The 27,773-nt window shown below is 48.8% G+C and overlaps 1 protein-coding gene across 28 annotated transcripts in view; it reads right to left on the reverse strand.

Moving 5' to 3' along the window:
- EPB41 (erythrocyte membrane protein band 4.1) overlaps nt 1-27,773 on the reverse strand; it is a 95,943-nt gene that overhangs the window by 10,162 nt on the left and 58,008 nt on the right. For 5 of the 28 annotated variants that reach the window (XM_062014676.1, XM_062014671.1, XM_062014654.1 and 2 more), the window contains 12 exons: nt 27,014-27,101; nt 26,335-26,487; nt 25,522-25,619; nt 24,448-24,620; nt 22,768-22,881; nt 21,303-21,431; nt 20,099-20,209; nt 18,370-18,581; nt 16,527-16,583; nt 16,355-16,399; nt 15,419-15,481; nt 12,452-12,631 (listed from right to left, as the gene is read on the reverse strand). In XM_062014676.1, coding sequence (XP_061870660.1) covers nt 12,452-12,631; nt 15,419-15,481; nt 16,355-16,399; nt 16,527-16,583; nt 18,370-18,581; nt 20,099-20,209; nt 21,303-21,431; nt 22,768-22,881; nt 24,448-24,620; nt 25,522-25,619; nt 26,335-26,487; nt 27,014-27,101 — 1,423 coding nt within the window. The other 23 variants (XM_062014655.1, XM_062014673.1, XM_062014670.1 and 20 more) reach the window with 19 other exon arrangements.

Below are 27,773 nucleotides of genomic sequence, written 5' to 3' on the forward strand. Positions count from 1 at the left end.
GTACTGAGAGGCTCCTGCACCATTTCTGTGGGATCACCCAAACTTCTGTGACATACTTTTACCCCAAAAGCAGCTGGTGCTGCTCTGTGGTAGCTCAGCCTCCTGAAGGTACCATGGGACTGGTATTTGTGATGGGGCACAGGAGAGAAGACACCTAATGAAGCACCTCAGCCCCCCAAGAGGCAAGCATGGCTACAGCAGCCAAGCTGTTTGGGAAGAGGGCAGAAGGGTTTAAAGGCTGGTGCCATCCTCTCTCCATTCAGCTCCTTAGAGAGGTCTCAACTAGATCTTAGATTTCTGGGAGCCCTCTGGCCAGGAGGGAAGCAGCAGAGCCAGAACTAAAACATGGGTGAGAGAAAGCTTTAGCTCAGCTCTTTGCTCAAGATGCCTGAGTGAGGAGCACCTCAAACACACCCAGAAGCAGCACTGAATCGTGGCTGTGGTCCTGCCCTGGGCTACAAATGGGGTTTCTGTCATCATTGCCATGGAAAGCTGCCTTGGAGGAAGGGCAGAACAAGTAGTTATGGGCACCTCTAATTTCAACCCAGATGGAAGCTGTGGCATCATCCAGCATCGAGGAACAAGGAGGGAAAACCCCCAGAGGGATGTTGCTTCATCAATGCCATTATCATTTCTTCTCAATAATTAACCTCATGGTTGATTTCTGGCAACTTTGGGTAAAAACAGCCACCCATGTTCACCCAGGAACAGGGATTACATCTTCACAAAGGCACAGCAAGTCCATTTTGTCTCATTTCAGTGGTGATATTAAGATGAACAGAAGCTTCTGCTTCACTTTCTATTAAGAAGATTCTCTGGACAACCACAAAAACCTCTCATCTTCTGGGCTTCAAATGTGAGGGCTGAGGGCTGTGGCTTATCCAGTCCGATGCATTTGCTGAACAGCAGATGCTTTCACCCTGATGGACACCATCTAACAGCAGGGTTTAGCTGTATGTCATGAACAGGAGCTGCTTTATGGAGGAGCAAATAGATGCTTATTTTAGTATCACTTCAAGGGATGACTCCTCCATCATTCCTCCTGGGTATTTTTGTGTCCATTAGCATTTCAAACCTCTTGGGCTTCTCTTAAGGTTCTTGGGATGTTGCTCAGGAAAATGCATGTAACAGGAGGGAAGGGACAGGGATCAGCACTGGCATGACCAGGTCAGGCCACACACACAGGGAAGTGTTATTTCTGATGGAAAAGCACTTCCATATGTGTTCCTCTCAAGGTACAGTCACTCCCAGCCTCATCCTGCCTGACACAAGGCATCAACACATCACAAAGCAGAAGGGAGGGTTATCAGCTTCCAACACCCATGTCTTCATCTTCCTTGAAAATGTCAGATTACATACTGATCTGTCCTTAATTATATATGTTAATGCTTGCACATTAATCACAGGATCTTGAAAAGACACAGTACATCTTCTGGGATTGAATGGAAAATGCCTTGAGGAGGAAGATTTCCTTACACACCAGCTGGGGGATTGCTCACCCAAGAGGCAGAATCACAGCTAAAACAAAGCAGATTAAGTAGGATCTATTGAAGAGACAAACGTTTAGAACCAGTCAAAACAACTTCCCAGCTCCCTTTGGTACACAGACAACATCATTTGCATTTGGCAAGTGTCTTGTGTTGGTAACAGCATCAAAGAAGGGAAAAGCTTCAACGGAGCCCGAGTGCAGTGGCAGAGCCAAGCGTGCAAGCTGCAGAGGCACAGGGGAATCCTGATAAGATCAAGGGATCAGAAGCATTTTTGTTCTTGCTTTCCTGTTCTACCAGCAAGAAGACAGACTAATTGAAAGGTGTTTGTTTCTGTATCAAGTTGTCTATTTATACACACTTTACAAAGACCCCTTAACAACCTGTGTTTGTTCCTTGTTTAAAGGTGCAGTTTGCAGGTTGGCTAGGAAACATTATCTTAAATTAACCCTCCCCCACCCAGGAATTCAAATATGTTACAGATTCTGATCTTATCAAGATTTATTTCAATTGGCAAATGCAAAAGCCTTCCTCTTGCCAGGGCTCAGATCTGCAGAGTTCCAAGCTCTCCTTGAGACCCCACGAAACCTGGGACTGCCCGAGCTCCTCTCCACAGGCACCTTTCCAGGGATGCTCCAACCAAACACCAAGCAGACTGCTCACACAAGCCATAAGCAGCAGAAAGAAAATACAGGCCAGGATGCAGAGCCCCAGAAGAAAACAAATGGAACCAGACGTGAAGGTGACTGAAACACCACCCTGGGAAACACAAACCTTTGTGCCCCCGGGGCTTGATTTCAGCCTTGCAGTGTAGTAGGTGCCACACAGTCATTCAGGCTGGGGATAAATTAATAACAGGCTTCATTGCTCAGCTGATACCAGCAACCAAAAGGATTTCTTTTTCTCACAAAGTGGATTTTGCACCCAGTTGCTTGCCTGTGTTTTTTAGGAACATACTCATTTGGCTGAGGGTACCTTCATGTGAAGCAGCTGCCCTGTGCTGCAGCTCATGTCACTGCCTCTCTCCCCAGAACTACTCAATCTCCCTCATCCCAAAGCAGACTCCTGTCCTGCAGGAAACTTAAGGAGTGCTAAGATCCTCTGAAACCTGCCAATTACCAAAGGCATTTGATAAAAATGTATAAAAGCACAAAATCCCAGTGCACACCGACTCCCTGCAGCCACCCCATTCGATGCCGTGACTCTCCCAGTGCCATTCTTGCTCAGTGTGGCACTGCAGGCTCCCCACAGGTGCATGTTATTAGGTTATCCCCATAAAAAAGCATCCACATCAGCTAACAGGCTCGCTGTGACCATCCACAGATGCACAAGTAGGTGACACTGCTTTTGCAGCTAACCACACTCACCAGTGAGAACTCCCAGATCAAATGGTGCTCAATCTCACAGCTGTCAAAGCACTTGGGTAAGAAAGCATTACAAAGCACAAGAGATCCTCATTTTGCAACACCTGCTGTGCCTTAAAGATGAGAATTTAAAAGGTTCAGAGCTATTCAACAAACCCTGGGCATTTGAGCAATGATGGTCATTACCTATAGACTTGCATTTATAGAGGGATGGGTTGAATTGCCATTGATGTGATGACACCATCCTGACCAGCCTGGTCAGACCAGAGAGGGGGATAAAAGATGATTTGACCAAAGTTCAAAGCAAGGCTGGAAAATACACAGAATGCTACAAGCATAGACAGAGTCACTTTGTGCTGTGATGAACAAGAACCCCAGGATATCACAGGATACACAGCAGCCACCTCCAAGCTGCTGCATCCACTGCTTTGCAACATGAAACCTCAAAAGTAATACTTAAGTTATTAAAATGAAGCTGCTGTGCAACAGGATTCCTCTCTCCATCCACCCTGATCCCCTTCCCATCCCTTTTGTTGGGTAGGTACCTCTGGATGAGGAGCTTCTTATTCCAAATGCCCTCTGCAGAGAAAAAGCTGCTAGTGGCATCACAAAAACTGCCTCTGGCTTCATGCAGCAGCAGCAGCAGGTGAAAAGAGAGTGAGGAGACTGGCAGGGTTTAGAACTGCCATCAGGTTTCTGCTCTGCTCTGGTACCAGGCTCACCCAGGAGAGCAGCTGCACAAGCCCTTGGGCTGCTCCACCACAGCCAGACTCTTGTCTGTGATTGCTGTGAATCTTCCTGTGGTTGCTTGTGGCTCCACAGAAGGAGCTCAATGGTTTATCCAGAGGTGAACAACCTCCCAGAAGGCAAGCTGGGAGTTCTAATATTAAGACTGACTCTTGGCACAGTCTCTAGATACAACCCCAGGCAGCTTCAAGCAGCTAAAGCCCAGGCAGAGGCTGGCATTGTATTACACCCATGTAACTGGTGTCATGTGGTTCATCAGGAACGTGGCTTCTTCACTTACAGAACCAGAAAGGAGCATTTTTGTCCTCAGATTACTGCAACATGTGGGGCAGAGGCTCTTGCAGCTGCATTGCACAGACCCTGCAACGCTTCTGCTCTAGGGACAACTTTCTGCAAGCTGTTCTTTCCCCATCACTCAGTCTCAGAAGCGAAGGAGGAGAAGGTGGTAGTGTTACATCATTTGGTAGAGGGCTGAACATCTGACCCCTCTGCAAACAAAGCCTTTCTTAAATCAAGCCAGATTTAATCCTCAATCAAATTATTCTGACCACTTTGAGAGTGAGCACTGCTTCTAACTGCAGCTTTGCATGTTCCCTCTCCCCAGGAGCACAAAACCCACACAGGAGAGTGTCCAGCACATCCACCACCCTGAAAGCAACCAGTAATGACCCAGGGTCTGGTGGTTGCTGGTGTGAGAAAGCAAGAGAGGGTTAGTGTGAGGGAGTCAGTCATTGACACGAGTCACAGGTACCTGTGTTGTTAATAAGCAGTGGAAAGAAGCAGCTGATTGGCAATAACATTTATTAATGATAAATGTACATATTTACAAAGGGAAACATCTGAGAAAAAATACAAAACCAAAAAAGTGTTCCAAAAGAGAGCATTTCAGGTAAAAAAGAAAGTGGTTTTAGTCCTCACAAGCTGATCCCACACAACCGTGTACCACTGCTAGAAGGTCCCAAAGTGGCACAGACCAAGGCTAGTCCTTCCCTCCAGCTTCCCAAACACCAGACACAAACAGGGGCACAAGAGAAACCACCACTGCTGGGTTCTCCAGTGTCACCCACTGCCAAGTGCAGACCAAAGAGCTTCTAAATGAATCCTTTGGGCTAAACCTTTCCAGAAAGCATCCTCCTGCCTCAGTCTCTAAGTCACAACAGGTTCATCAACTCATGTCCAGGATAAAGAAAACCCAATAGACCAGTGGAATAACTCTGAGTGACAAATCACTGACCTTTATGTGAAGTGAAAGACACTTTTGCCCATAACCTCCCTGAGGAGCCCTGGGGAAGACACAGCAAGGGCATCCCAGCCTCTCTCCTGCAAACACCAACTAGTCCTTCAGTGCCACGCAGAGGAAATCCACCTCTCCTTGTTATTTCAGGGTAGGAGATAAATATTGAGTATCTACTTTTTAGAGTCATCACTAGTTACTGCAGAAGCTGCCAGGGAGAAGAGCTGATCTTGGCTTAACTCTGTCCCCTAACCTGCCCTGCCTATAGAGTCCTCAGCTCACCTACTGACCCAGAGGGTAAAGTCTTGCCCAAGGCAGGAGATGCAGCCAATGCTCTCAACTATCTGTTCACTTTCAATAACATAGAAGAAAAAAGGGATGTTTTACAGTAATGCAGAGCTCAAACATCACCAGAGATCATCATACCAGAGCCTGATCCCTAAGGCTGTCTCAGAGCTGAAGCTGAGCTTCAAGCCATCAGCTCTGCCACACTTGCTGCTTCAAAATATTCACATCCACCTTTTCCTAGAGCATGAGAGCACAAGAGACTGCTTTGCATTTTATCTGGTGCTCAGAAGAGATGGCATCAGGGTCAAAGATGGTTCACAAAGTGAGAGTGGAGCCAACCACCAACTTTGCTAATGGAAAATGCTGCAACCTTGACAGCTGCTGCCTGGATCCCACAGGTCAGCCCCAAAGGACCCAAGAGCCACACCACAACACTCTGGCAATGCCTAATGAATATCAAACCTGCTGCCAGTCTTACTGTAGCTGTGGCCCCAGCTGAAATGTTAACTCTGCAGCAGGTCATACTGAAAAACTAGGATTTCTCCCCCAGTCTGGATGAAGTCAGCCATTTCCAGCCTCCCTTTGAAGGGATGGCTCTGTGCTGCACCACACAGACTGGCACTGCACCAGCCCTGGGCTGTGTGACTGTGTTGGGGGCAGTGCCTGGGGGTGCTGCTGGTGCTCTGCAGCAGGTTTGTTCCTGAGGAAAAACAAGAGAGCAAAGTACACACGTTGGTTCCTTTATAAAAACCCTGAGACTTCTGCCCTTAAAGAATGCTAGAGTGAATGTACTCTCCCCTGTGCACAGGAGGCATCCCAAAATCCCTCCTTTCAGTGCAGGCATCAAGGGAAAAGGGTGAAACCAGGAATCAACCAGCACAGCACCGACACGTACGAGATCTGTCACGTGCAGGAAGGGGATATCTAACGATGTGCAGGAGTAAGACCACATGGGGGCTGCCACAGGGCATGACTCTAACTCCCTGTGCCTTACAAGCAAAAAAAAGCAGAGGAGCAACTGGCAAAGGGTTTGGGGCACATGGCTGAGGTGCTGAACCGATGAGGTTTCTGTTCCCGATCAGCTCCGAGCTTTCTCTGTCAGAAGAGATCACACCCAGCTGGATGGACACAGGTAAGTGGCCGTGAAACTGCCACAGAAATAGAAAGCATTTGTTCAGTTCCTTTATACTCTGCAGTGGTAATTGTCATATAAATCCCAAAAATGTTCCTGAGCATTCTCAGAATGTGAAGAGTCAAAGCTCTCATGCTGAGGACACCCAGCCTGGTCTCAAGATTACAAAAAGAGAGAGACTGTTGTCATTAAGAAGTCCAAGAACTGAGTCTAAGTGCATCTCTCATCACTCTGGGATAAGGTAACCTGAGCACTATGTTCAGACATTACTCTGGGCAAAGACTTTGAGACTTCAGGTCCTGTGGAAATGGTAGATAGAGCTAGAGAAACCGTGGCTCTGCCAATGCCACTGGTACAGCTCCAAAGCACTGAGCAAGGGTTCAGAAGGACAGCATGCAGTAACCTCAGCTGTGCTCAGGGCTCAGCACAGCAGCTGCCCCAGCAATGGCTTTTGGAAGGAAGCAGGTGTGTGGCTAAGCTGCTCCTCTCCAGCAAATACAGATAGAAAACAGGCAGAGAGAGATCTGGACAATTCCTGCCCTTCCCCCACCACGTCAGGTGTGGGGAGAACAAACAGTCTGTTTTTCATCATGTGCATCACAATTCTGAGGAGATTCAGGCAGAGAATCCCAGCCAGAAGCATCCCCTGGGTTTTGTCCATGCTGCATCTTCTGCCCAGCATGTGGCACCTCAGCCTCCTTCCTCAGCTCTCCCACCTCTCCTCTCCAGGACCCACCTTCTCCAGATGGTCTCCCTGAACTCCACACTTGCCTGCCCAACAACCCAGCGACTTCCACACTTCCAAGCACTAAAAAGAGGAAGACTGTGTCTTAAAGGCAGTGTATTGCCAAGGGAAGAACACTTTCCAGTGAAAAAAATCAGCATCCTCACAAACCAAAGTCCTAAAGGCACAAACTGGTGAACTAATCAGAGCAGGTTACGAGAGTAACTGGAAAGGTTCCTGTAAGGTTAAAACAAAGGGTTTCACTAGCAAGCAAAGGTTCTGAGACAGCACTTAGAGAGCCTCAACCTCTACAGTGAGAGCAAGAGTCCGTGACACACCACGGTCCTTCGGATCAGACAGCACATGCCACATTTGCCTTACATGTCTTTTTCCTGCAAGCTTGTCAGTTGGCTTCCTAAATAACACTGTTCACACAGGTACAGATCTACAAAGGGTTATAAATACAGGTAGTTATATATAATCACACATTTCAGTCCCTGGCATGAAAGTCTGCTCCTTTCTCTTGTGAGCTGCTGGAGCAGCTGCCAACGCTGAGGGCACTGGTGGCTGTTCCCAGAAGGAACTGTGTCTACAGCAATCCTTCAGAGAACACAACAGAAAGCTTGTTACTGCTGAAAGGAGAAGCAATTGGCTCAGTTCAGGCCCAGAATCACTAGATACAGAAAAGAAACCCCTTAGACACAAAGTCCCACCTTCCCTCCAAGTTCTGCTCATCACTGAGCCCACACAGCTCAAGCAGGGTAACTGGGATAAACGTGAGCATGGTCCAGACATTTACATTTGTAGGCAAGAAACATCAAGCAGCATGCAAGGGCTTTGTTAGAGGAGTCAAAAGGATGGATGGCTTTAACATTAGGAGTGTGTTCTGACATGGTAAAGTCAACATGCTAACAGAGGAGACACACTCAACAAGAGGCTGCTCCATTTCTGTGACCTAAGCAAACATGCCTTGGGTAGCTCAACACAAATTGAACCAAACACATCTGAAGTGCACCACGGGCACCACACCCAGATAAATGAGGAATCTATGTTCAGAATAAATACTCCCTTGCCATGGGAACCTAGAAGACGATGTACTGCCTTGGAAATGAGAACAGGGGTGGGAGAGGGAAAGCTTCCCCTGCTGGGAAAAGGGAAAGGTGCCTGTGCCCGTCTCTACGTTAACACCACCAGCAGCATTGATAACCAGCACTTTTTATTTAGACATCAACCTCAGCTTCCTAAAAAAGGAGTGGTTATGGATTAGATTCAGCAGATTGGGTCAGTATCAGATGTTTTTGGCCTTGTCAACATCTTACATCTCAAACAAGCAGCTCAAAAGCAAGTCTTCAGCAATCGCTACGTGAAGTCTACGGGGGCTGAAGAAGCAAAACCACCTCCTCCCACGTTTATTTCCACTCCCCATCTGCCCTCTGACAAGCAATGGGTCAAAGAATTTGCTTTTTGCACAGCAGGAAAACTTGAGGATGGCCCTGGCAATCCATGACCACTCCTGGCAGGTCCCAGCTCCCAGCCACACAGCGACAACACAGCGGCGTTAACACAAGGGTCGTGGGGTGTCCCTCCCCGGGACAGCGAACGACGGGGCTCAAAGACCAGCACAAGGAAAGATGCAGCAGAGGCCACGGCCAAGAAATTCAGGAGCTTTGGTCTTGAGGTTTCAACGTGACCCTGTTGCCACTCAGAGAAAGAGCAGCCACCAAACAGTCAGTGCTACGACCAGGAGAAAGGACATCATAAAGGGAACGCGTGGAGAAGGAAAAATGCTAGAGTACAGTTGACACTTTCTGAGTGATTTCTGCTCTTCAGGAATTGGAATAGAAACCTTTGGAAGAGTTTCTTCACTTGCTTGCTGGGGAAAGGCTGTCTCAGTAGGTATCTCCTGCTTTTTTAGTTTGTCTTCATCCTGTACTAACAGAGGACGCTCCTGTGTCTGCTTTCGTGGTAGAAGATCAAGAAAGACAGAGAGAGATGAACAAAAATGACAGATGGAAAGTGCCCAAAAGTGACACTTGGAGGTGTGCAAAGTGTTAGGACAGCTTTCCTCTCAACACAACAACAAACTGCCCTGGGGAGCAGAGCTGCTGGTGGCTCAGGTAGCACCAGCCTTACAGCTACAAAACCTGCTCCTCCCTGCAGAGCTCGGCGCCATCCGTGTGGGGATCACGCCTGTTTCAGCCCTCCCCAAAAGAGAGTGTGCTCAAAACCTCCTCAAGTGTTTTGGAGTTGTAATGGTTGATAAAAACAAACTTCTGAGGCATTAGAAATAGAAATGGCAGTAGTAGAAAACGTGGGCTTTGACAGCTTCCTATTCTACAGCGCCCCTAAAGCCCAGCCTGCGGTCAGCACCACGGAACACCCCGACTGCAGGGCAGGTACAAAGTTCTGACCACAGTAGCAAAATCTGGATTGTTTTGAAAACTCTGCTGGAATCAGTGGAAAAAAAAATAGCTCATCTTAGAAACCCCCAGCATGGAACAGGTGGGATGGCAGTGGCAGCATTGCAAACTCTCCATTTCCCTCCACCTTTTGGCACTTTTGTTTCTATGTAACGTAAAGAACCAGAATGAGTAAAACCATCATGCAGGGGGCTTTAGTGCTTTCATCAGAGAAAGAAAAGACTGTGGGGAAAGGTTGCTCTTCAGTAATTCTCCACCTTTATAGTTTGCCAGGCCTGGCCAAACTTGAGTGTTCCTAGGAGAGGAAAAACTTGGCTCTAAGCTCTCTCAGCTGAGCGAGCCTCCTCTGATCAGTGCGGTACTTTGAGACTGGCTCTTTGCACACCCCTAAGTGATGAGTATTGGGGAGAAAGTAGCTGGGAGACTGGGCAGCAGAAAGGAAATAGAAAATGCAAGAGTAATATGATCATTAAAACAAACAAACAAACGAAAAACGGAAAGAAAGACAACATAAAAAGAACAGGGTACAGTTAAACTTCCGTCATTGCTTTGCTCTCCGAATACACGGTTTACATCTTTCATGCAGCTCTTTTTGAACCAGCCATGCACCAAAAGAAGCAAAATTGGAAGCTGCAAAAGCTGCAGCAGTGCAAAAGTCCTCTCAGTGTGAGCTATGAAACTACTTCATGTAGCCAAAAGAAAAGAAAATGTTATCCAGCAGCTGCTGTTGAGTTTTCGCTCGGTGCCATTGCGAGAGCAAAAGTCTGGTTCAGAAGCACATATCAGAACAGCAGCTTTACCTCAAGCCCACCAACCTGTCTCTCAGAAGACAGCACAGTGACTTTCTTGACCTGGACACACAAAGCGTGTTAAGGTTCAGTTGTCTTGCAATAAAACACAGAGGAACAGCAGAAAAGCAGCCCCTGGCAGAATACCCTTTGGCCACCACAGCAGGGTGGAGATAGCACCATGAGCAGGAGGAACGGGATTGCTTTGCATCTTTGGATTTGCCATCCTCAAACAGTTGGGTGTTCTTTTAGTAATCAATGACAATGGCAGGTAATAAACAGTCATCAAGGGGTTTACCATCCCTTAAACATGTGCAGGGGAAGGTCAGCAGGCACCTGGCAAAGATGCATTTCTGGCAGTTCCCAGCAGAACGTGTCCACCTTCACCTCAGAGCAAGAGAGGAGCAGATGAAGAGGGAATTGCCAGAAATACAAACCCAGGGCTGACCCCAATTCTGGCATCACCTTGGACCACAGCAGCCTTAGATGAGGAAAGACCACAGCATCCACTTAGCATCAACAGCAGCTCCCCTAAGACCTCCATGCAAGAAATCCTTCATCGTAACCAAGAACATAACTGTTGAACTGCTGTTGGGGAGCTTCAGGGCCCCTGCTCTATCCCACCCACACATCCATCAACTGCCTGGCACTGTGGGCAGAGCTCTGCCAACCCTGCAGAATCCACACTGAGACTCAGCAACCACAGAGGAAAGCCCACCCAAGGGTTAACCAGGGGAATTCCAAGGAGATCAACCTTCCTTAGGTCATTTGGGGAGGGGTTGTTGCTCTAATAGGGAAAAAATAAAAACCCTGTAACTGTGATGGCTTCTCACTAGGCTTTGAGGACTCCATAGGAAACTTGGCCCTAAAAAGCCTTTGTACCTGTTCTGACAACCCTCCCTCCACTGCAGGATTCTTTCTGTTTGAGAAGCATGTCTCTTGCAATGGTTTGAAGATGAAAGGCACACTCATGTGCAGGGCTGTGGGCAGGAAGGGGAGAAGCTAAGCTGAAACCAGGAGAGAGTCTCCAGCTGCCAGCACTGCAGCCAGGAGGCAATTTTTCAGTTGTAATGAAAAATCACATTTCTTATTTAAGAGGCTGATGAGCACAGGCTCCCATTACAGTTCTACTCAAGGGCTTCACATCTGAGCTGGGTAACACCAACATTAAACAGAGAAGCTGTCTGTTATCCAAGAAGAAACCAGTTGGCAGACAGATCTCTGCTGCTCCAATTTGGTTTCTTTGTAAAATTACCTTTTTGTAAGGAAATTAGCAGAAAAACTGTGAGTGTCTGTGGCTACTGACACACAGACACTGCTCCTGCAGGGAGAAAGCTTTCCATCACAGCCCTGCCGTGGCCACCTGAGGAGTCTTCCACAGCAAACCAGCACCTGCAGATCCTAATGCAAAACTAAACCCAAGGACATAGTGGATTAACTGGAGAATGAAGTGACTTTTGAAAATGGATACTATCCTAGTGCTTCTTGACATTAGCTACTTGGGTTTGGGGTCTTTTTTTGTCCTCACATTTTAGGGAGGTGTCTCCAGAGGGACAGGGAACTGCTGGGGAAAGGCCAGTGCAGGGACACCAAGATGCTGAGGGGACTGGAGCATCTTCCTTATGAGCAAAGGCTGTGGGACCTGGGGCTGTTCAGTCTGGAGATGGCTGAGGGGGGATCTCAGTAATAGTGACAAATATCTCACTGGTGGGTGTCAGGAGGTTGGGGCAGCACTTTTTCTCTGTTGTATCTGGTGACAGGACAAGGGGTGATGGGAAGAAGCTGGAACACAAACAGTTTCATTTAAATATAAGGAAAGAGTGCTGAGGTGAGGTACCCTGGCACATGCTGCCCAGGGAGGGTGTGGAGGCTCCTTCTTGGAGCTCTTCAAGACCCACCTGGACACGTTCCTGTGTACCCTGATCTAGGTGGAGCTGCTTCTGCAGGGGGGTTGGACTGGATGAGCTCTAAAGGTCCCTTCCAATACCCACCATTCTGTGATTCTGTGTATTCCCTGGCAGCATCAAAACCAGGTGAATAACTCTTTCATTCTTTTCTACACACACACAAACGCCCAACATCATTATGACACTACGACCACGGCATCGACCCTCTCACAGACCACGCCACGTGTCAGAAGTCAGTATCAGCTCTTAAAATTCAACACAACTGGCAACTCAGGGGAGCTGAGCCTGAATCCTAGGTTGCAAAGCTGTCCCTTGGAATAGCACAGTGCACAAACACCCCCCTGCCACCGAGGTACTCACTCCATCTGCTCCCGTGGGGATCTGCCCGTTGACGTTGAGGGTCCGGAACGGGGAGTGAGTGGACAAACGTTTGTCCCATTCACTCGGTCGAGGCTCTGGGACAGACTCCATAAAGTTCTTCTTCAGCTCACTGATGTTGGCATGATGCTTCTTTATTTCTTCTTGGGTCTTATCTAGATCCTATTAGTAAAAGGACAGGGTAAGTGACAGGACACAGAGGGGCTGCCTGTGAGTGCCACATAGCAAAGCTGCGCTCAGCAGAGCTGCTGCTGACTTCCATCAATTGTGCTCACATTGCAAACACACAAAGGGAGTGTCCTCTCTCTCCTTTCCCCTCTCCTCTTTCCCCTGGTACTCACTGGGATAAGCTGCCATCAGCATGGAGCAGTGGCTCCTCCAAGAGCAGGTGTGCCATGGGTTCATCTCAGGCGACACCAAACCAGCTGAGGTGTTATCTCACAGCTTCTCCCCACATGGGATTTGGTTTTAAGTTATGCTTGCTTATTTAATTTAATGCCTTTAAATTGAAAGGGTTTGCTTTCTCTTCCCTCAACCACCCTGAACATTCACAGCTTTAAACTCAATTAATGTGTAAGAAAACGTTTTGCCAATGTCATTTATTCTCTTCATACCTATTTCTCTTTCATCCTCCCAGGCTTTATCTTTGGTCCCAGAATCACTCTCCACTCCTCACCTTTCTCATCTCATCCCTCCAGGAGCTACCACAGGAGGATTTGAGACTTCTGAAATGAAGCTGACAGCTCTTTAAAAAAAAAATCCAACTGAGAATTTACACCAGATCAATCAAGAAACTCCTGATCAAATTCTCCACCTGGGAAGAGCCACATTTCTACCCTGTGATGCCAGTTTACAGTACAAATGTACAGACTTCAAGGCAAGTCAGCTCTCTTTGGCTAGTTTAATAATACCCCTGTGAGCAAACCAGTGTGTTGAAGACAAAGCTTTTGCATTAAATAGGCATTAGCCAAACAACAACTTCACTGGACAGTGCCAAAAAGCAGAAGCTTCACCCATTAGAAAGGGGGAAATTCAGGTCAGCAAAAGCATCCCTGGGCAATGTCACTGTTTCTGTGCTTTTCTGGTCATTACTCAGCCCATCAATTTTAGAGGATGGAAGAGAAAAGGCATCTCTAAAGGAGGGTCCCCCCCAAATATCAGTTTACACAGGACACACTGCTCTCTCCCTTTGCTAAGCTACAGCTCCAAATGCCTCACTGACATTTACTCTTTTCCTGGGGGAAAAAGCCAGTTTTGGCACCTAACCCAGATGAAAGCACAAGGAGGCAAGTGCCTGCTAGGTAAAAAAAAACACAGACAAATCTGCTGAGGACTCCAGGGTAAAGCCCTCCCCAGGCCCAGGAGCCCTACAGTTGCTCCTGGTTTAGAGAAGAAAGACCACCTTGGCTATCCACCACTGAGCCAGAGCTGGTCCTGGGAGGGTTTGCAGAGAAGCTAAAGCCACGAGGAGCTATGTGGGAACCACAATGGGTCCTGAAAGCATGTGGAGGAAGAAGCTCTCCAGGTGTTAACACTTCTCCTCTTGGTTGGCCCTTTTTGTAAGAACACAGGGTGTTAAACAGCTTCCAATAAAATCAAGCAGCAGCTTCAGGAGTGTGAGGTCTGCTGGAAAAACATCTCCTCTGCCAAATGCATGGATTGCAAAAAATCCCTCAAACCAAGGAGTAAAAGGGGGGAGCTGCTGGGGTCAGCTCTTTTGCAGGAGAGGGCTGGAGCACCTGCAACAGAACGGGTGGGAAGGGCAGTGGGGGGAGAATGGGCTGTAGAAAGGGCTGGGTGCCAGAGCCAGGTTTTGGACTACCAGGAAAAAGGGGTTTAGAAGCAATGAAAAAGCTCTGATTGGGGTTGGGGAGATGGAGCTGTTGGGAGTTGGGGTAGAAAGTGATGGGCACAGTGTTGGCAGCGCTCCGGAGGCAGCTGAGCCCTGCTCCTCGTGCTGCAGGGCTTTCACTTGTGGCCAAAAGCTTCAGCAGCCAAAAAAACTTCTAAAAAATACCCCAAAATACCCCAAAGCTGCAAAACTTTAAAAACTGAGATGAGGAGAAGGCAGTTAGTTCACTTCTCTTGCAAGAGATACCATCAGGGAAACCCTACCAGCTGCTGGTGCTGCAGTTTTGAGTAGAAACACAAAACACGGAGTATCAGAAGCCACAAAACATCTTCCATAACACAGTGTATTAAAGAGAGTAAAATATATGATTGGCCTGGTCTGTTCTGAGACTGTGCTGAGGCAAAAGCAAGTGGAAAAGGCTCCCAAAGCTGATGGGAAGAGCTGGATGTGGAGGGATGAAAAGGCCTCGCAAGCCACCCACGGCCACTGAGCTCCCACATCGGCTCCAAGGGGACCTGGCACTGATGCAGGATGGGGCCTGGGGAAGGGTTAAAGATGATGCAAAGGCAAGGAGGCGTTGGCAGGAGGATTGCAATGCTGCCAGCATCAACATCCAAAGGGGGGATTTGCTCCTGTCTGAAGAAACGTGGACACAGCAGTGGCCTGAATGCCACAGAGGTGACAGTTTCACCTGCACCTCACCCTGAGTTTGGCATTTTCACAGATTGTCTTTTCCCCTAGGGAAAAAGAAGCTTGAAAATGCTTCCCCCATCCTTTCCCACCACGATTCATGTTGCTGTGAGCACCCAGTGGGTCCAAGAGCAGACCTGAGCTCTGCCAATCATATATTTTAGGTAAGTATGAGAGAATGAAAGTCAGAAGAGGTAAAAGGAAGAATGCCTGCACATGTCAGGTTTTACTGTCACCATGCAAAAGCATACTTAAAGAAATCAATTAACAGTAAGAAAAAAACCCCAGGTCTTTCATGCAACAGCATGCAAAAAGAAAGGCAGCAGCAGAAGAGGAAGAAGAAGTTGAGTGCAGATGCAGAAGGTCTAGCAAACGCAACTGAAAAGAAGCTTCAAGTTCATACAAACCTCCAACATTAAATTGCTATGCCTGATATAAATGTTTTCACCATCTAGCCTCTTTGATCTTTTCTGTGAAAATGAAAGAAAAGGGGGGAAAACAAAACAAAACAAAACAAGAAAAAGCACAACAAATTAAAAGGTTGTTGTTGCGGGTCTGGGTCAGTCGGCAAATTAAAGACGTGAGCTGAAGGGCAGGAGTGCAGCGTGAGGGGCTCCCAGCTCAGCACCACCAGCCTGGGGCCACCACCAGCAAAGGGGAGGCTTGCTGATGGAGGAGAGGGCAGGGGACATGGAATGAGTTCTTTAAAGAGACAGCTCCCAGGGGTTTGTGCCTTCAGTGCTTCCCACAAAGAGTTTCCTTAGAATCACTGAAGCGTTTTGGTTGGAAAAGATCTTTAAGATCGTGGAGCCCAACCACTCACTTCACAGGTTTTCTGTGGGAGCCTTTGCCCCAAGTCACAGCTTCATATTGCTGACAGTGGCACATGCCCACCTGAGGCTGTACTGCCTGCTCTGACTTTTACAAGGTCTCCATGTGCACAGTTTAATCACCATTCCCATCTTGGGTATCTCCCAATCAACACAAGAGAAAGAGCATTACACTCTTGGTTTTGGTGTTCCCTGGAGTGCACATTACATGGTTTTCTTTGGTTTCTCATGAAATTTGTTACAGAGGAGATTAAATTTGAGAGGAACCCTTGGTTTTGGTTATATCTAACATTCAACATGCAGAATGGCAGCAATCAGACTGTCTGTGGGACAGAAAGTTGTTCACTTTGGAAGCAAATGGCTGCTACTTGCAGTTTCCAAAAGAGAAACCAAAACCAAAAACACCCCAACCCGAAGCAGACAGAGAAGTTGGAGCACTGTCTTTTTAAACAGCTTCCAGATGCATGAATGAGACAGCAAATTTGTTTGGTGAAAGTGTAAAACATGGCTAACCTTCCTCATTCTTATCAGCTCTTCCTCTTTTTCTGCAGGCTGCTGCTGGTGGGCAGTGATAAGGGAAAGAAAAAAAAAGAGTCGTTGGTTCATTTTGTTCTGCTGAACCTCACTGTTTAACCTTAAAAAAGAACCAGATGTGAGCAACCTGACTGAATGGATGAGCACAAACCTGGGGCTGGTCACCACTGGTGGTGGGTACTGTGACCTCAGTGTGGGTTTTCCTCACCTACATTTAAGAAATAAATTGGTAAAAACATTTCTTGTTAGTAGATTTGTTCCAGGAGACCATTTAGTTTCAAAACACAGCTGCATAAAGTTGGTTTTGAAATGCTGGGTGAACATGCAAAAACCAACATGCAGCCCTCTGGAAAGGGTTAATGACAGGGCAGCTCTGGGAGGGTCTGTTAGTTAACAGCACTTTTAACAAGGATTCCTTCAGCTTCACAATCATTTGTGTTTTGAAACCAGTGCTCTCTGAAGAAAGGCTTCCCACTCCTGTTAGCTTTGCCAGGCAATGTTTGGTCACATCTCATTTGCAGCTGCATCTCCCAGTGAAATCCTTCCCCAAAAGCAACATGCTCAAATTAACACAGAGCTTCTCCAAAACAGAAAGGGATTTGTTATGCACAGGTTATTATGTTCACAGAGTCAGTGAGAAGAGCCCTACCTACAAAATGCAGCCTAACTTCATACATGAAGTCCTTTGTCCATAAGTAGAAAGCCAAGATTGTCTTAACACCTTCAGGGAAGTATTTTAGGGGAACTGGATTGCCAAATACTCTGAAGGCAAAAGCATCAGTGGGTGTTAAGAGAAGTGATGCAGCTACATTTGAGCAACAGAGTAAATTTGGCACGTTCAAATCCACAATTTCCTCCTACATCTACAGTTAAAGGGGGAAAAAAAAGACAGTGTTTAAACATTTAGGGGGAAAAAAACCCCTGTAGTAAGTGAGATGGGATGAATTAAATGTACTTGTCCTCAGTTTGATGCTGGGGAGGGTGAGCAGCCGTGCAGGAAGAGCATTACACATGATGCACACTCCCAAGTGCCAGCCTGAAGATCCCTCCAGCATTTGAATTTACATCATCACTGGTCACACAGGCATGACAGTGTTGGAAGCAACTCTCCCTTCTTCACCTCCATCTCCCAAGCTTAACTAACAGTGATCTCCCCTGGAGTACAGCACACGAGACCCACTGCATGCTATGTTACAGCAAAGTGTGGCTCCAGCAGTGCTGAGAACAGCTAAATAATCTGAGTGGTGGGGAAACTGTATCTCAAGGCGTCCAGCTCTGCTGCAACACTGGAGGGTTTTGGTCAATAACATCTGCAGAATATTAAAGACACTGTAAAAAGAACAATAATTGGTCATGTTATTTTCACTTAACAGGAGTAACACACAGATCAGAGGGTCTCAGGTGTTTGCAGGAAGATCAAATAATGTCCTCTTTAAAAGATGATTTAAACAAGAAGCCCCCAAGGTCTCAACAGTGCCATTCAAAGCCAAAGTCTTAGTCTAGTTTGAAGGAACACATTAACAGCTCTCCCAGAAAAAGCCTATCAATGTAAAAAACATTTGCCTCCAGCCTCTGGGCTGCAGACCAGATCCATATCACCCACTTCACTGGAATTGCTCCTGCTGTCGTACCAGGAACTGGTGCAGACACCAGAGCGATGGCTGAGCCCTCAATCCAAGTGCCATGAACTCGGGTGTAACTCTCCCCAGCTTCTTTAACCACAGATCAGTGAGTCGCATTTGGTTTAACTGCAACCACCAAACCCCTTTGCCCAAGACCTCCTCCTTCCTTGCACCCAGGGAGCCAGGGCTGGGATCTCCTTGGGATCCAGACCCTTGTACCCCATTCCCACCCAATGCCTGGGTGAGGAACAAAGCCCTCACTGCCCAGGAGATGAGGGTGCAGAGCTGCTGCTCTGGGGCAGCTTCTAGAGCAGATGCTCCAGCCTGGCACAACCTCAGCCTCTTTCCAAAGGGCCTCTGCTCTGACAATACCTTTGATGCATCAGCAGGCTCTGGCTTGGCTTTCTCTGCTGGGATTTCTTCACGTCTCACAGTGGGTTTTGCTGTTTCCTTTTCTAGTTTAGATGCAGCCACTGTGTCTTTCACATCAGGCTTGGCTGGGGCTGGCTCTGCAGGGTGGCTCTGAGCGATGGCTGGGGCAGAGGTGGGACGGGGACTCCTCTCAGGGGTTATCACAGCCACTGCTGAGGATGGGGGAGAGACAGACAGGGATAAGGTTCAGAGTGGGCAACGTGTCTCAAGTGTCAGGCAAAGCCTTTCCAAATTACAGTGCTGTCATTTAAAAAGAAAGGGAGGAGGAGAACAAAAAGAGAAAAGGAAGACATTGAGCAAAGCAGCTGGTGCATTTAGTATGGGAAAGCTGAGATTCCTCTCCTTAGGGTTTCAATAAAACCAAACCCCACAACAGATGGTTTACAAAAAGCAAGCTTGCACTCTGCAGAGAAGCCACACCAGAAAGGCAAGGCTATTTTTGACCTTGTGCCATCGATTTCTGGGTCCTTCACACACAACTGACACAGAATTCCCACCCCAGTGCAACCATTAAAATAGAAACACAGCTGTGGAGAGTTCTGGACTCATTGGCATCTCCTCAACCAGAAATGAGTGGTGTCTGGAAGGGCAACATCAGGCTTTCTCCCATCTCCTCCATCTTTTCAGCTATTCAAACAAAAAAATGAATCAAGAAGCATTCCTCAGTAAAACCTGACAGCAACTTCCAGGTGGGTTTCAAAGCAGGCTGTGGCTGTGTGGCCAAGATGGGCATCTCCAGCTGCAGCACAAGGCACCGCTGCAAGAAGACACCCGGCGTGTGAAGAGCAGTGACAGTGCAGAATGAACAACATGCTGCCAAGAAATCATCATTCCAGAGGATGACAGTCTGAAATACAAGCACTAAGCACACACCAAATCAACTGCCTGCTCCTTTCCCTCAGTGTCTCATTTCCCAGACAGCTCCTGAGCTCTGAAAAGCCCAACACCTCCAGAATATCAGAGCCAACAGCGTGCCACAAACCAAGCCCCAGTTAACTCACTGTGCACAGCTATACACACAGTGAGCTGTTTATTGCTCCTGATGTTTCTATGGCTGTTCCACTAAAAATACACCCAGTCACCTGCAGTAATTTCTTGTGACAGGGACTCATATGTTCCTAAAGCCCCAGTTCATGCAGCAAGGGTCACACTGTGTAACCTCCCCCAACCCACAGGAGGTGACTGGTGCCCACCCAGCCAAAGACACTCCACAAACTGGTGTTAAAAAGCAGGTTGTCATTGTCAGTAACTCCTCAGTAAGGATTGTTTCACTGGCATGATCATTGTATCTCACCTTTGTGTATAAAACATGCACAGAACAAAATATCAACGTGGCCAAAACCACATCAGATGGAGGGGCAACAAAGACCCTGATTTACTACAGACTGGGATTAGCTTTTCAGACAACCTCCTGGACAGCACATCTCGCTGAAAATCCACCCTGAAAGCCCAACCCACCGCAGCCATCTCCATTCCCTCCCCTGCTCTTCAGCACAGTTCATTTCTACAAGCCAGACATTGTGTTATCCTTTTGGAAGGACAACCAGAGCCGTGCCCTGGCGTGTCTGTGCCACAGAAGCAGTGAGAGCCACCAGAGGGGTTGTACAGGGGTGAGAGGGGCACTTGGGATGAGGAGGATGCTGGGCGTGCAAAGCCATCGCGGTGGTACCTGACTCCTTTGGGACCGGCTCTAGTTCTCTCATCACCACCATTTTTTCTTCCTCCTCCTGCTCCTCCTCTTCAACTGGGCTTATCTCAACATTGCCAAGAGCACGTTTGGCTAAAAAAGTGATGGATGTGTTAAAATGCCACCTCGGAGACGAAGGAGCAAAGGGAAAGCTGCCATCAGCAAATCTGCGTGGCCACCTCCGTTTAGGGACTACTGCTCCTCTCACAGCACGTCAGAGCATCAAGACACACAGCAAAAATAACAGCAGGTGCCAAGTTTTTCCTCTGTCATTCAACATGAGCTCTGTGCTGCCCAGAACTCTGCTATTTTAGTTACATTTTCTTCACCTTTGGATATTTTGACACATGATGATTTCAACGCAGTAAAAAGCTTTGCTCTGCAATACGAGACACAGGTCACCAGTCATCACCACCCTGGCCCAGAAAATGGTCCCCCCACTGGGAACAAAAGTGTCAAGAAGAGGCAAATTGCAGGAGGTGAATGAGAAGGAGGGACAGCCGCAGCAGGAGGGTCCTGGGTGTGCTTAGGGCTGACCTGAGCTGCTGTCAGCTTTGCATGGAACAGCCCCTGGTCTAAGCACAAGGCTAGTCTAGTGGTTTTCAAGGGAATAGGTGAAGTTTCCAGTTATCTCCCTCCACAGCTTCAATCTCCTTTTCCTGCACTGACTAACCAACTCTGCTTTTGATCACTGTTAGGGTGCATCTGTCTGCAGCAGTGAAGAAACCAACCAGGGAAGAAGCAGGTTCCTTGGCAAAGCAAAAGCAGCAGAGTGTAGGTGACCTCCAGCAGTCCCGGAGCTCACAGCCTGATTTTCAGGCACAGCACGTTCCTAGAGCTCAGGGCAATGAATCTTACAAGAAGGACAGTTGCAGAGGAGTGTTAAGAGGCCACTGCACACTCACTTCAAGAGTAGTCACACAGCCAAGCTGCTGCACGGCACCTCCTCCCCTCGGCCAGAGGCAGGAGCCCAGGTAAAGCAGCACGTTACAGCACACAAAGCCAGGTGTGATTTTAATGGCACTGCACACACAGTGCAAACAATGCAAGCTCTGTCCTACAGCACTGCACACACAGTGCAACAATGCAAGCTCTGTCCTACAGCACTGCACCACTGCAAGCCAGCAGCTGCCAGCACAGGCGGCCACGGGAGTCGACCCGACGCCCGGCACCGCCGCGGCTGTACCTGACCGCGGCCGCAACGGCTCCGGTAGCTTTGGCTTGGCAACGGGAACCTTAACCACCTCTACCTTCTCCTCCTCCTCTTCCTCCTCTGCAATGGGTTTCATTTCAAAAGTGTCAAGAGGGTGTTGGGCTAGAAGGAGGTTTGTGTGAGTTAACAGAGCAGCTGCAGCACCGCACGGCCACACGATGGTCACTGCAGCAGGGGAAGAGCGAGGGGAGATGTCCCTCCAAGGCAGAGGCTGACAACAGCAAGGAGCTTTACAAACCAGGCAACTTAACAGTCATTTCCCACCAGGCAGTTGCATACCAGTCTTCCTAGTGCAGCCAGGCACAAGGGGCAAAGGGAGAAGGACACAAGTGAGCTGTGCAGGCTTCTCACCCAGGCAGGGATAACATGGGGACACCCCAATGGCTCTCGAGGAGGGGCTCTGCCTGCAGAGCCTGGGGAGAGGCAGGTGCTGGCTGGGAAAACCCAGGAAAAAACACACCCAGGCTCCTCTAGATAAAAAGCTATAGAAAAACCAATTAACTGTACTTGAGTGATGAACTTCATGCAGACATCTACCCATCTGCCTTCTGTTTTCACAGCATCAGGCTTTCCCTGCCAGGCTGCCTAGAGAGAATTCGAGGCAAAGGCAGTGGTGAGCAGAGTCAGCCACACTAGTGCATGAAAGCTTGATGGAGATCTCATATGATATCTCTGCTGAGGGATATGGTTTAGCTTAGTGATGGGCCTGGCAGTATAAGGTGAGCAGTTGGACTTGATCTTCAAGGTCTTTTCCAACCAAAATGACTCTGTGACATCTGTGCTATTAGAGGGTGATGTCAAAAGCAGGTTGTAAAAAATTCAAGGTGGAAGAAGTGCAGCAGTACACAATGTATTTGCATATGAATTATCTCCAGCCCTACTGCACCACAGGCATTTGTTATTGAAGTGGTGAAATCATGATGACAAGTGTTCAGATATGCTGTGGTCCCTCCACACCTCATAAGGGCATTGATACCTGTTAATATTTCTATACCAGCACCTATATCTCAAGAGAAACAGAAGCTCCAAGTAGCAAAATGGGTGGCACTTCCCAAACCTCAAAAAACCCATCCCAGAACAGGCTTAAAAAATGGCAAGTAGGGCTCAGGATGAAGAATTTCAGCAGCTTTACAAGAAGTTCCAAGGTCAAACGTTAAAGTTTTCTAATCCCCATTTACAGAAACACCTGAATTTAATCAGGAGATAGTTCTCAAGTGCCAGCATACCCTGAATTTTCCCCACCTCCCAGCAAGTCTAACAAGGTGTAAGGTGGAAATTGAAGGGGGCTCTGTCCAGTGACTGCCAACCTCTTCTTGCAAAGACCTGAAGAAAAAGAAGCTGCCAGATGTGGTGAAACTTTGGGAGTTGTCAGGAACAAGCAGGTAAAAGACAGGAAAGGCACTGCAGAGAGTTGTAGCCACCACCACCACAGCTATACCTGGCTTCTCTTGGATCTGATCCACAGGTTTTGGTTCAGGAACCTCAACCACCACCTCCTCCTGCTTCTCTTCCTTTACGTCTCTGAACTCAACTTTTTGAGTCGCACGTTTAGCTGAAGAAACGGGGCACATGTTAACAACTGCCCACACAGCAGAGGGGAAAGGCTGCACACTTCAACAGGGACAGAAGCATCACATTCACAGCTTGCCCTTTTCCAAGCTCTGACATCTGGGATTGCAGCTGGACTTTCTCTACTTGTCTGGGGTTGGAATGGTGGGTGAGGCATGGCTAAAGGGCAACCAACAGCACCAGTCCCCTTGCCTCTGTGCATCGTGCCTGGGTAGCCTCTCATGCCAGGACTGCAGGCATGCTGCACTTCGTGTTGCTGAGCCCTAGAAACCCACAGCAGGAGCAGGGGCAGCCTGGCTGCTGCTGGCACAGTGCACTGGGGCAGCCCAGCACAACCTCAGGGCTCAAAGCAACACTGTTCCTACTCCATCAGGTGCCTTTAATGCAAAGGGTTTCTCTGCTTTCCCCAGGTCCTAATTTTACAAGCAGCCCATGATCCAAATCGAGGGGAGCAAACTTCAACACACCCCATGCCATGCCTTACCTCCTACAGCCTGCAGCTACCAAGCTCTTTTAAAAACCTCAGGGGTGTGCCCACTTTTGCCACCAACTTCACCATTAGCATCATTTTAACACACACTGAGAAGGTGTCAAACAGCTGTGGCAAAAAAATCTTCCCCTCAATCAAAACTGTCAGTTAGGAAGCTACATTAAACAAAACAAACCCTAGAACAGCTTAACTCCTGATTTGCCAAAGATCAGTTTGAATGAGGAAGCACCTACAGCCTAAAAGGCCGGTGGCATTCTGGGGTGTATGAAGAGGAGTGTGGGCAGCAGGTTGAGGGACCTCTCCTCTGCCCTGCTGAGGCCTCATCTAGAGTCCTGTGGCCAGTTCTGGGCTCCCCAGCTCCAGAGGGACAGGGAACTGCTGGAGAGAGGCCAGTGCAGGGACACCAAGATCATCAGGGGATGGGACATGTGTGTGAGGAGGAAAGTCTGTGGGCCCTGGGGCTGCTCAGCCTGGAGAAGAGAAGCCTGAGCTCAGGGGAACTTTATCAATGCTGATCAAAACCCAAAGGACAGGTGTCAAGAGGACGTGGCCAGTCTTTGTTGTGTGGTGGCCAGTGACAGGACAAGGGGGAACAGGCATAAGCTGGAATACAGAAAGCTCTCCTGAAACAGGGGGAGAAAGTCCTTTGGTGCTGAGGGGAGGGAGCCCTGGCCCAGGCTGCCCAGGGAGGGTGTGGAGGCTCCTTCTCAGGAGGTTTCCAACCCCACCTGGACACGTTCCTGTGCCCCCTGAGCCAGGGGAACCTGCTGTAGCAGGGGCTGGGGCTGGATGAGCTCTGCAGGGCCTTTCCCACCCCCACCAATCTGGCATTATTTACAACCAGAACTTTGCCATAACCCATCAACACCCACCTACACCCCCTCTGTCAGTCAGTTCTTGCTGCTACCACCGTCTGCCTGTCACCCCTAGGCCTTGCTTTAGAGTGCAAAGTCAGGCTTTGTTGTCGGGTTTTTTTCCCAAAGCAAGGAATTCAGGTGTTACTTCAGGATCATTTCAACACCCTGCAGGACAGAGCACGCAGAGGCAGCAGGCCCTCACCTCCATCCAGGCTGCGGGACGCCCTCTTGCTGGCCGTGCGCTCGAAGCGCGGCGCGGGCCGGTCGATCAGGGCGCTCGCCTGCCGCGTCTGCGCCTGCGTCCGCCCGCTGTAGCGGAACTTGGAGCCCAGCGCCAGGAACCGGCTCTTGGGGATGGCCTCGGTGGAAGTCAGCCTGCAAAACCACACACAGCACTGAGCCAGAAAGCACACCTCTGCATTTAGGAGTGGTGGGACATGAGAAACTGGAACATAAATTAAAGGAGCCTTTGAATGGGCTGGATTAACAAAACAACAGCCCCACATCTCCACAGGCTCCTCTGACGAATGGATGGACCTGCACCCTCAGGAAGTTTGTTGTTACACCAGGCTGGGCTGGTGTGTTGATCTGCTTGAGGGCAGGAAAATTCTTCAGGGGCACCTGGCCAGGCTGGAGCCATGAGCTGAGGTCAATTGTATGACACTGAACAAGGCCAAGGGCCATGGCCCATCCTTGGGCCACCCCAAGGCCAGGCGGCTCCAGGCTGGGGCAGAGGGGCTGGAAACTGCTGCAGGGAAAGGGCCTGGGGGGGCTGGTGCCAGGGGCTGAACAGGAGCCAGCAGGGTGCCCAGGGGGGCAAGAAGGCCAAGGGCAGCCTGGCTGGGCTCAGCAGTGGGGTGGCAGCAGGAGCAGGGCAGGGATTGTCCCCTGAGCTGGGCCCTGGGCAGGCTGCAGCTCCAGGGCTGTGTCAGTGCTGGGCCCCTCACTCACTGCCACAGGGACACTGAGGGGCTGCAGCGTGGCCAGAGCCGGGCACAGAGCTGGGGAAGGGGCTGGAGCACAAGGGGCTGGGGAGGGGCTGAGGGAATGGGGGTGTTGAGCCTGGAGAAGAGGAGGCTGAGAGGAGACATGATTCTAAGGCCTCTGTCTCATGTATCTTATGAAGCAGAAACTGAATTTTATTGCAATATAAACACTTCCCATCTCTGACACCATGTCACTCCAACATTGTGTGAACACTGAAGGAGTGAACACTTCCTGCAGCTAATCTACAGCACTAGTTACTCAAGGTGAGCCTACCAGTCAGCAAACCCACCTGAAGAACGTGTGATGTTCCACACACACTTTCCACAGCTTCTTCGCTGCTCGGTAACTCGGGAGCTTGAACCCAATTGTACTTTCATACTGTTCTTGCTGTGGAAAAGACAAGTTATTTAGGTATAGCAAGAAATAAACACGGCAGGAGTGCAGTCCCCAGCCCATGGACCTGTTCTGCTGCAGCACAAAGTGCTGGTCTAGCCCAAGAGCAGCTGAACTCAGGTCTGAGAACAGGGTTTGCTCCACAACCCTCACCCATCCCTCAGCATGTGTCAGGATTTGCAGAGGAGTGTGCTGCACAGCTGTGGGATGGGGTCAAAAAATGACCTCCCAGCAAGGCTGGGTGATGGCAGTCAGAGGTGGAAAGAGGCAGAACCTCATCACAGCCTCTCTCCCAGTGTGTTTCCAGTGGACAGGCTGCTCTGGGGATCTCCCTGCTCGTGAAAAGGCATGTCCTGTCTGTTTTGTGAAGTGAGACAAAGAGCCTTTGTGTTGCCTTGTTTCCAAAAAAAAGGACTTAAGTTCTCTCCCAGTCTCAGCTGTGAACTTCCCACGACTTTCCTCTGGATGCTGGGAATACCAGGCAGTGCCAGGAGGTGGTGCTGGATGTCGTTTCATTGTCACTCCCTGGTTTCGAGCTCCAGCGGGCTCTATCCTGAACTTAATGCCAAGCCAAGCTCAGAAACTCTACCGAGTATAAAATGCTCACTGAGAAAAAAGCTTGCTCCCTCTCACACCTTTATCTGAGGAAAGCACAAACGTTGGTGATATCCAGATGGAACGAAGGGAGACAGGAGCTCAAGGCACCTACCTCCCCTGGGCGAATCTTAATGAAGAAGCTGCTGCGTTTGTAGGAGATCTTCAGGACTTTGGGCCAAGGGAAGCGGTTGATTCTCAGTTTATCTTTGTAAACAAGAAGGCCACTGGAACAGACTCCCAGAGTGATATCCACTCCTTCCAAGTCCTGGGAATGCAGATGAGGATTTAAGGAGTGGCAGGGTTACAAGTTGCAGGTCAATGTGCCAAACTACCCCTTTGTTCCTCCCCCAAATTCATCTCCCCTGTACCCAGACTTCACCTTCCACCCACCCCTGCTGCCAGGGTTTTTCCTTCACCTTTCTCCTCATGACCTCCTCCATTCTGCAGATCTCTCCTGTGGTTCTGTTTGCTCAAAGGGCTAGCCTAGAGCCTATCCTGCACTTCCCTGAGCTGAGTGGCTCACCTTGCAAGGTCAGAGCCTTACATTCTAAGTTCCTCGTCAGTCTGCATCAGTAGCTTTGTAAAGCTTCCTGTAACACATTAATAATAAGCAACCCAGAACAATCACTTCTCTTGCAAGAGGGCTTGAGGCACTTCCATTGTGTGTCTCTATTTCCATACCACCTGTATGGAGCCTCCTCCAAAGGAGCCTCCTCAGAGAGGTTTGCTTGCAAGGGAGGGATAATCCAATGACAGAATCCACAGGCAGGTGCACACACACTGATTCTCACCTTGGCTTGGTGAAGGTCAACTCCATACATAGACAGCTTTTTTGCATTCTCAAGAAATTCCATGTCTGCTTGGGCTGGAGTCATGGATCTGAGGAAAGAGAAAGGGTTTGGTACTCCTGGAACTGTTACTCAGGCAGGGATAGATCAGACTTCACCAAACTATCTACTCATTAGATTTTCTTTTGCTTCCCACACAATTCTGGGCTTTGGGACACCCTCAGAAAACAGATGCACTTCATTTCTGTGGAGCTGCACACACTAGAGGAGAGAGAGTGTAGCAAAGGCACAAAACTTGTCTCAGTGGAAGAAACACCAATTCAGACAAAGGCAGAGGGTGACAGGTACTGTCCTCCCAGGCCTCCTGCCTTCAGTTCCCACCCCAAACCCAGTTATTGTTCTCCAAACCAAAGGCAGGGACAGCTGAGGCCACTCAGCAGTGATTCCTACTGGGGCAGAGCAGATGAATGAGATGTTTTCTGGGAACAGATGGTCTGCAGGAGGGGCAAGACCACACAACTTTGCTTAACAGAATCATCCTGATAATGGAGGCCATTATCAACATTGTGGAGGTGCTCTTGTTCACGTTTCTGGTGTGGGCAGCTCTGCTGGGAAAGGATTCAGCTGTACACATTTCATTTTGCTCCCTGCTGTGATGTCTTCCTTACTGAGCATTCACATACATCTCACATGTGATGTAAACAGAGGCTTTAGCAGTGGGAGCCAGGGCAGACAAAGACAACTGGAAGGACAAGCCCCTAGG

Source organism: Colius striatus, chromosome 24, assembly GCF_028858725.1.
Source record: "Colius striatus isolate bColStr4 chromosome 24, bColStr4.1.hap1, whole genome shotgun sequence".
Lineage (NCBI taxonomy): Eukaryota > Metazoa > Chordata > Aves > Coliiformes > Coliidae > Colius > Colius striatus.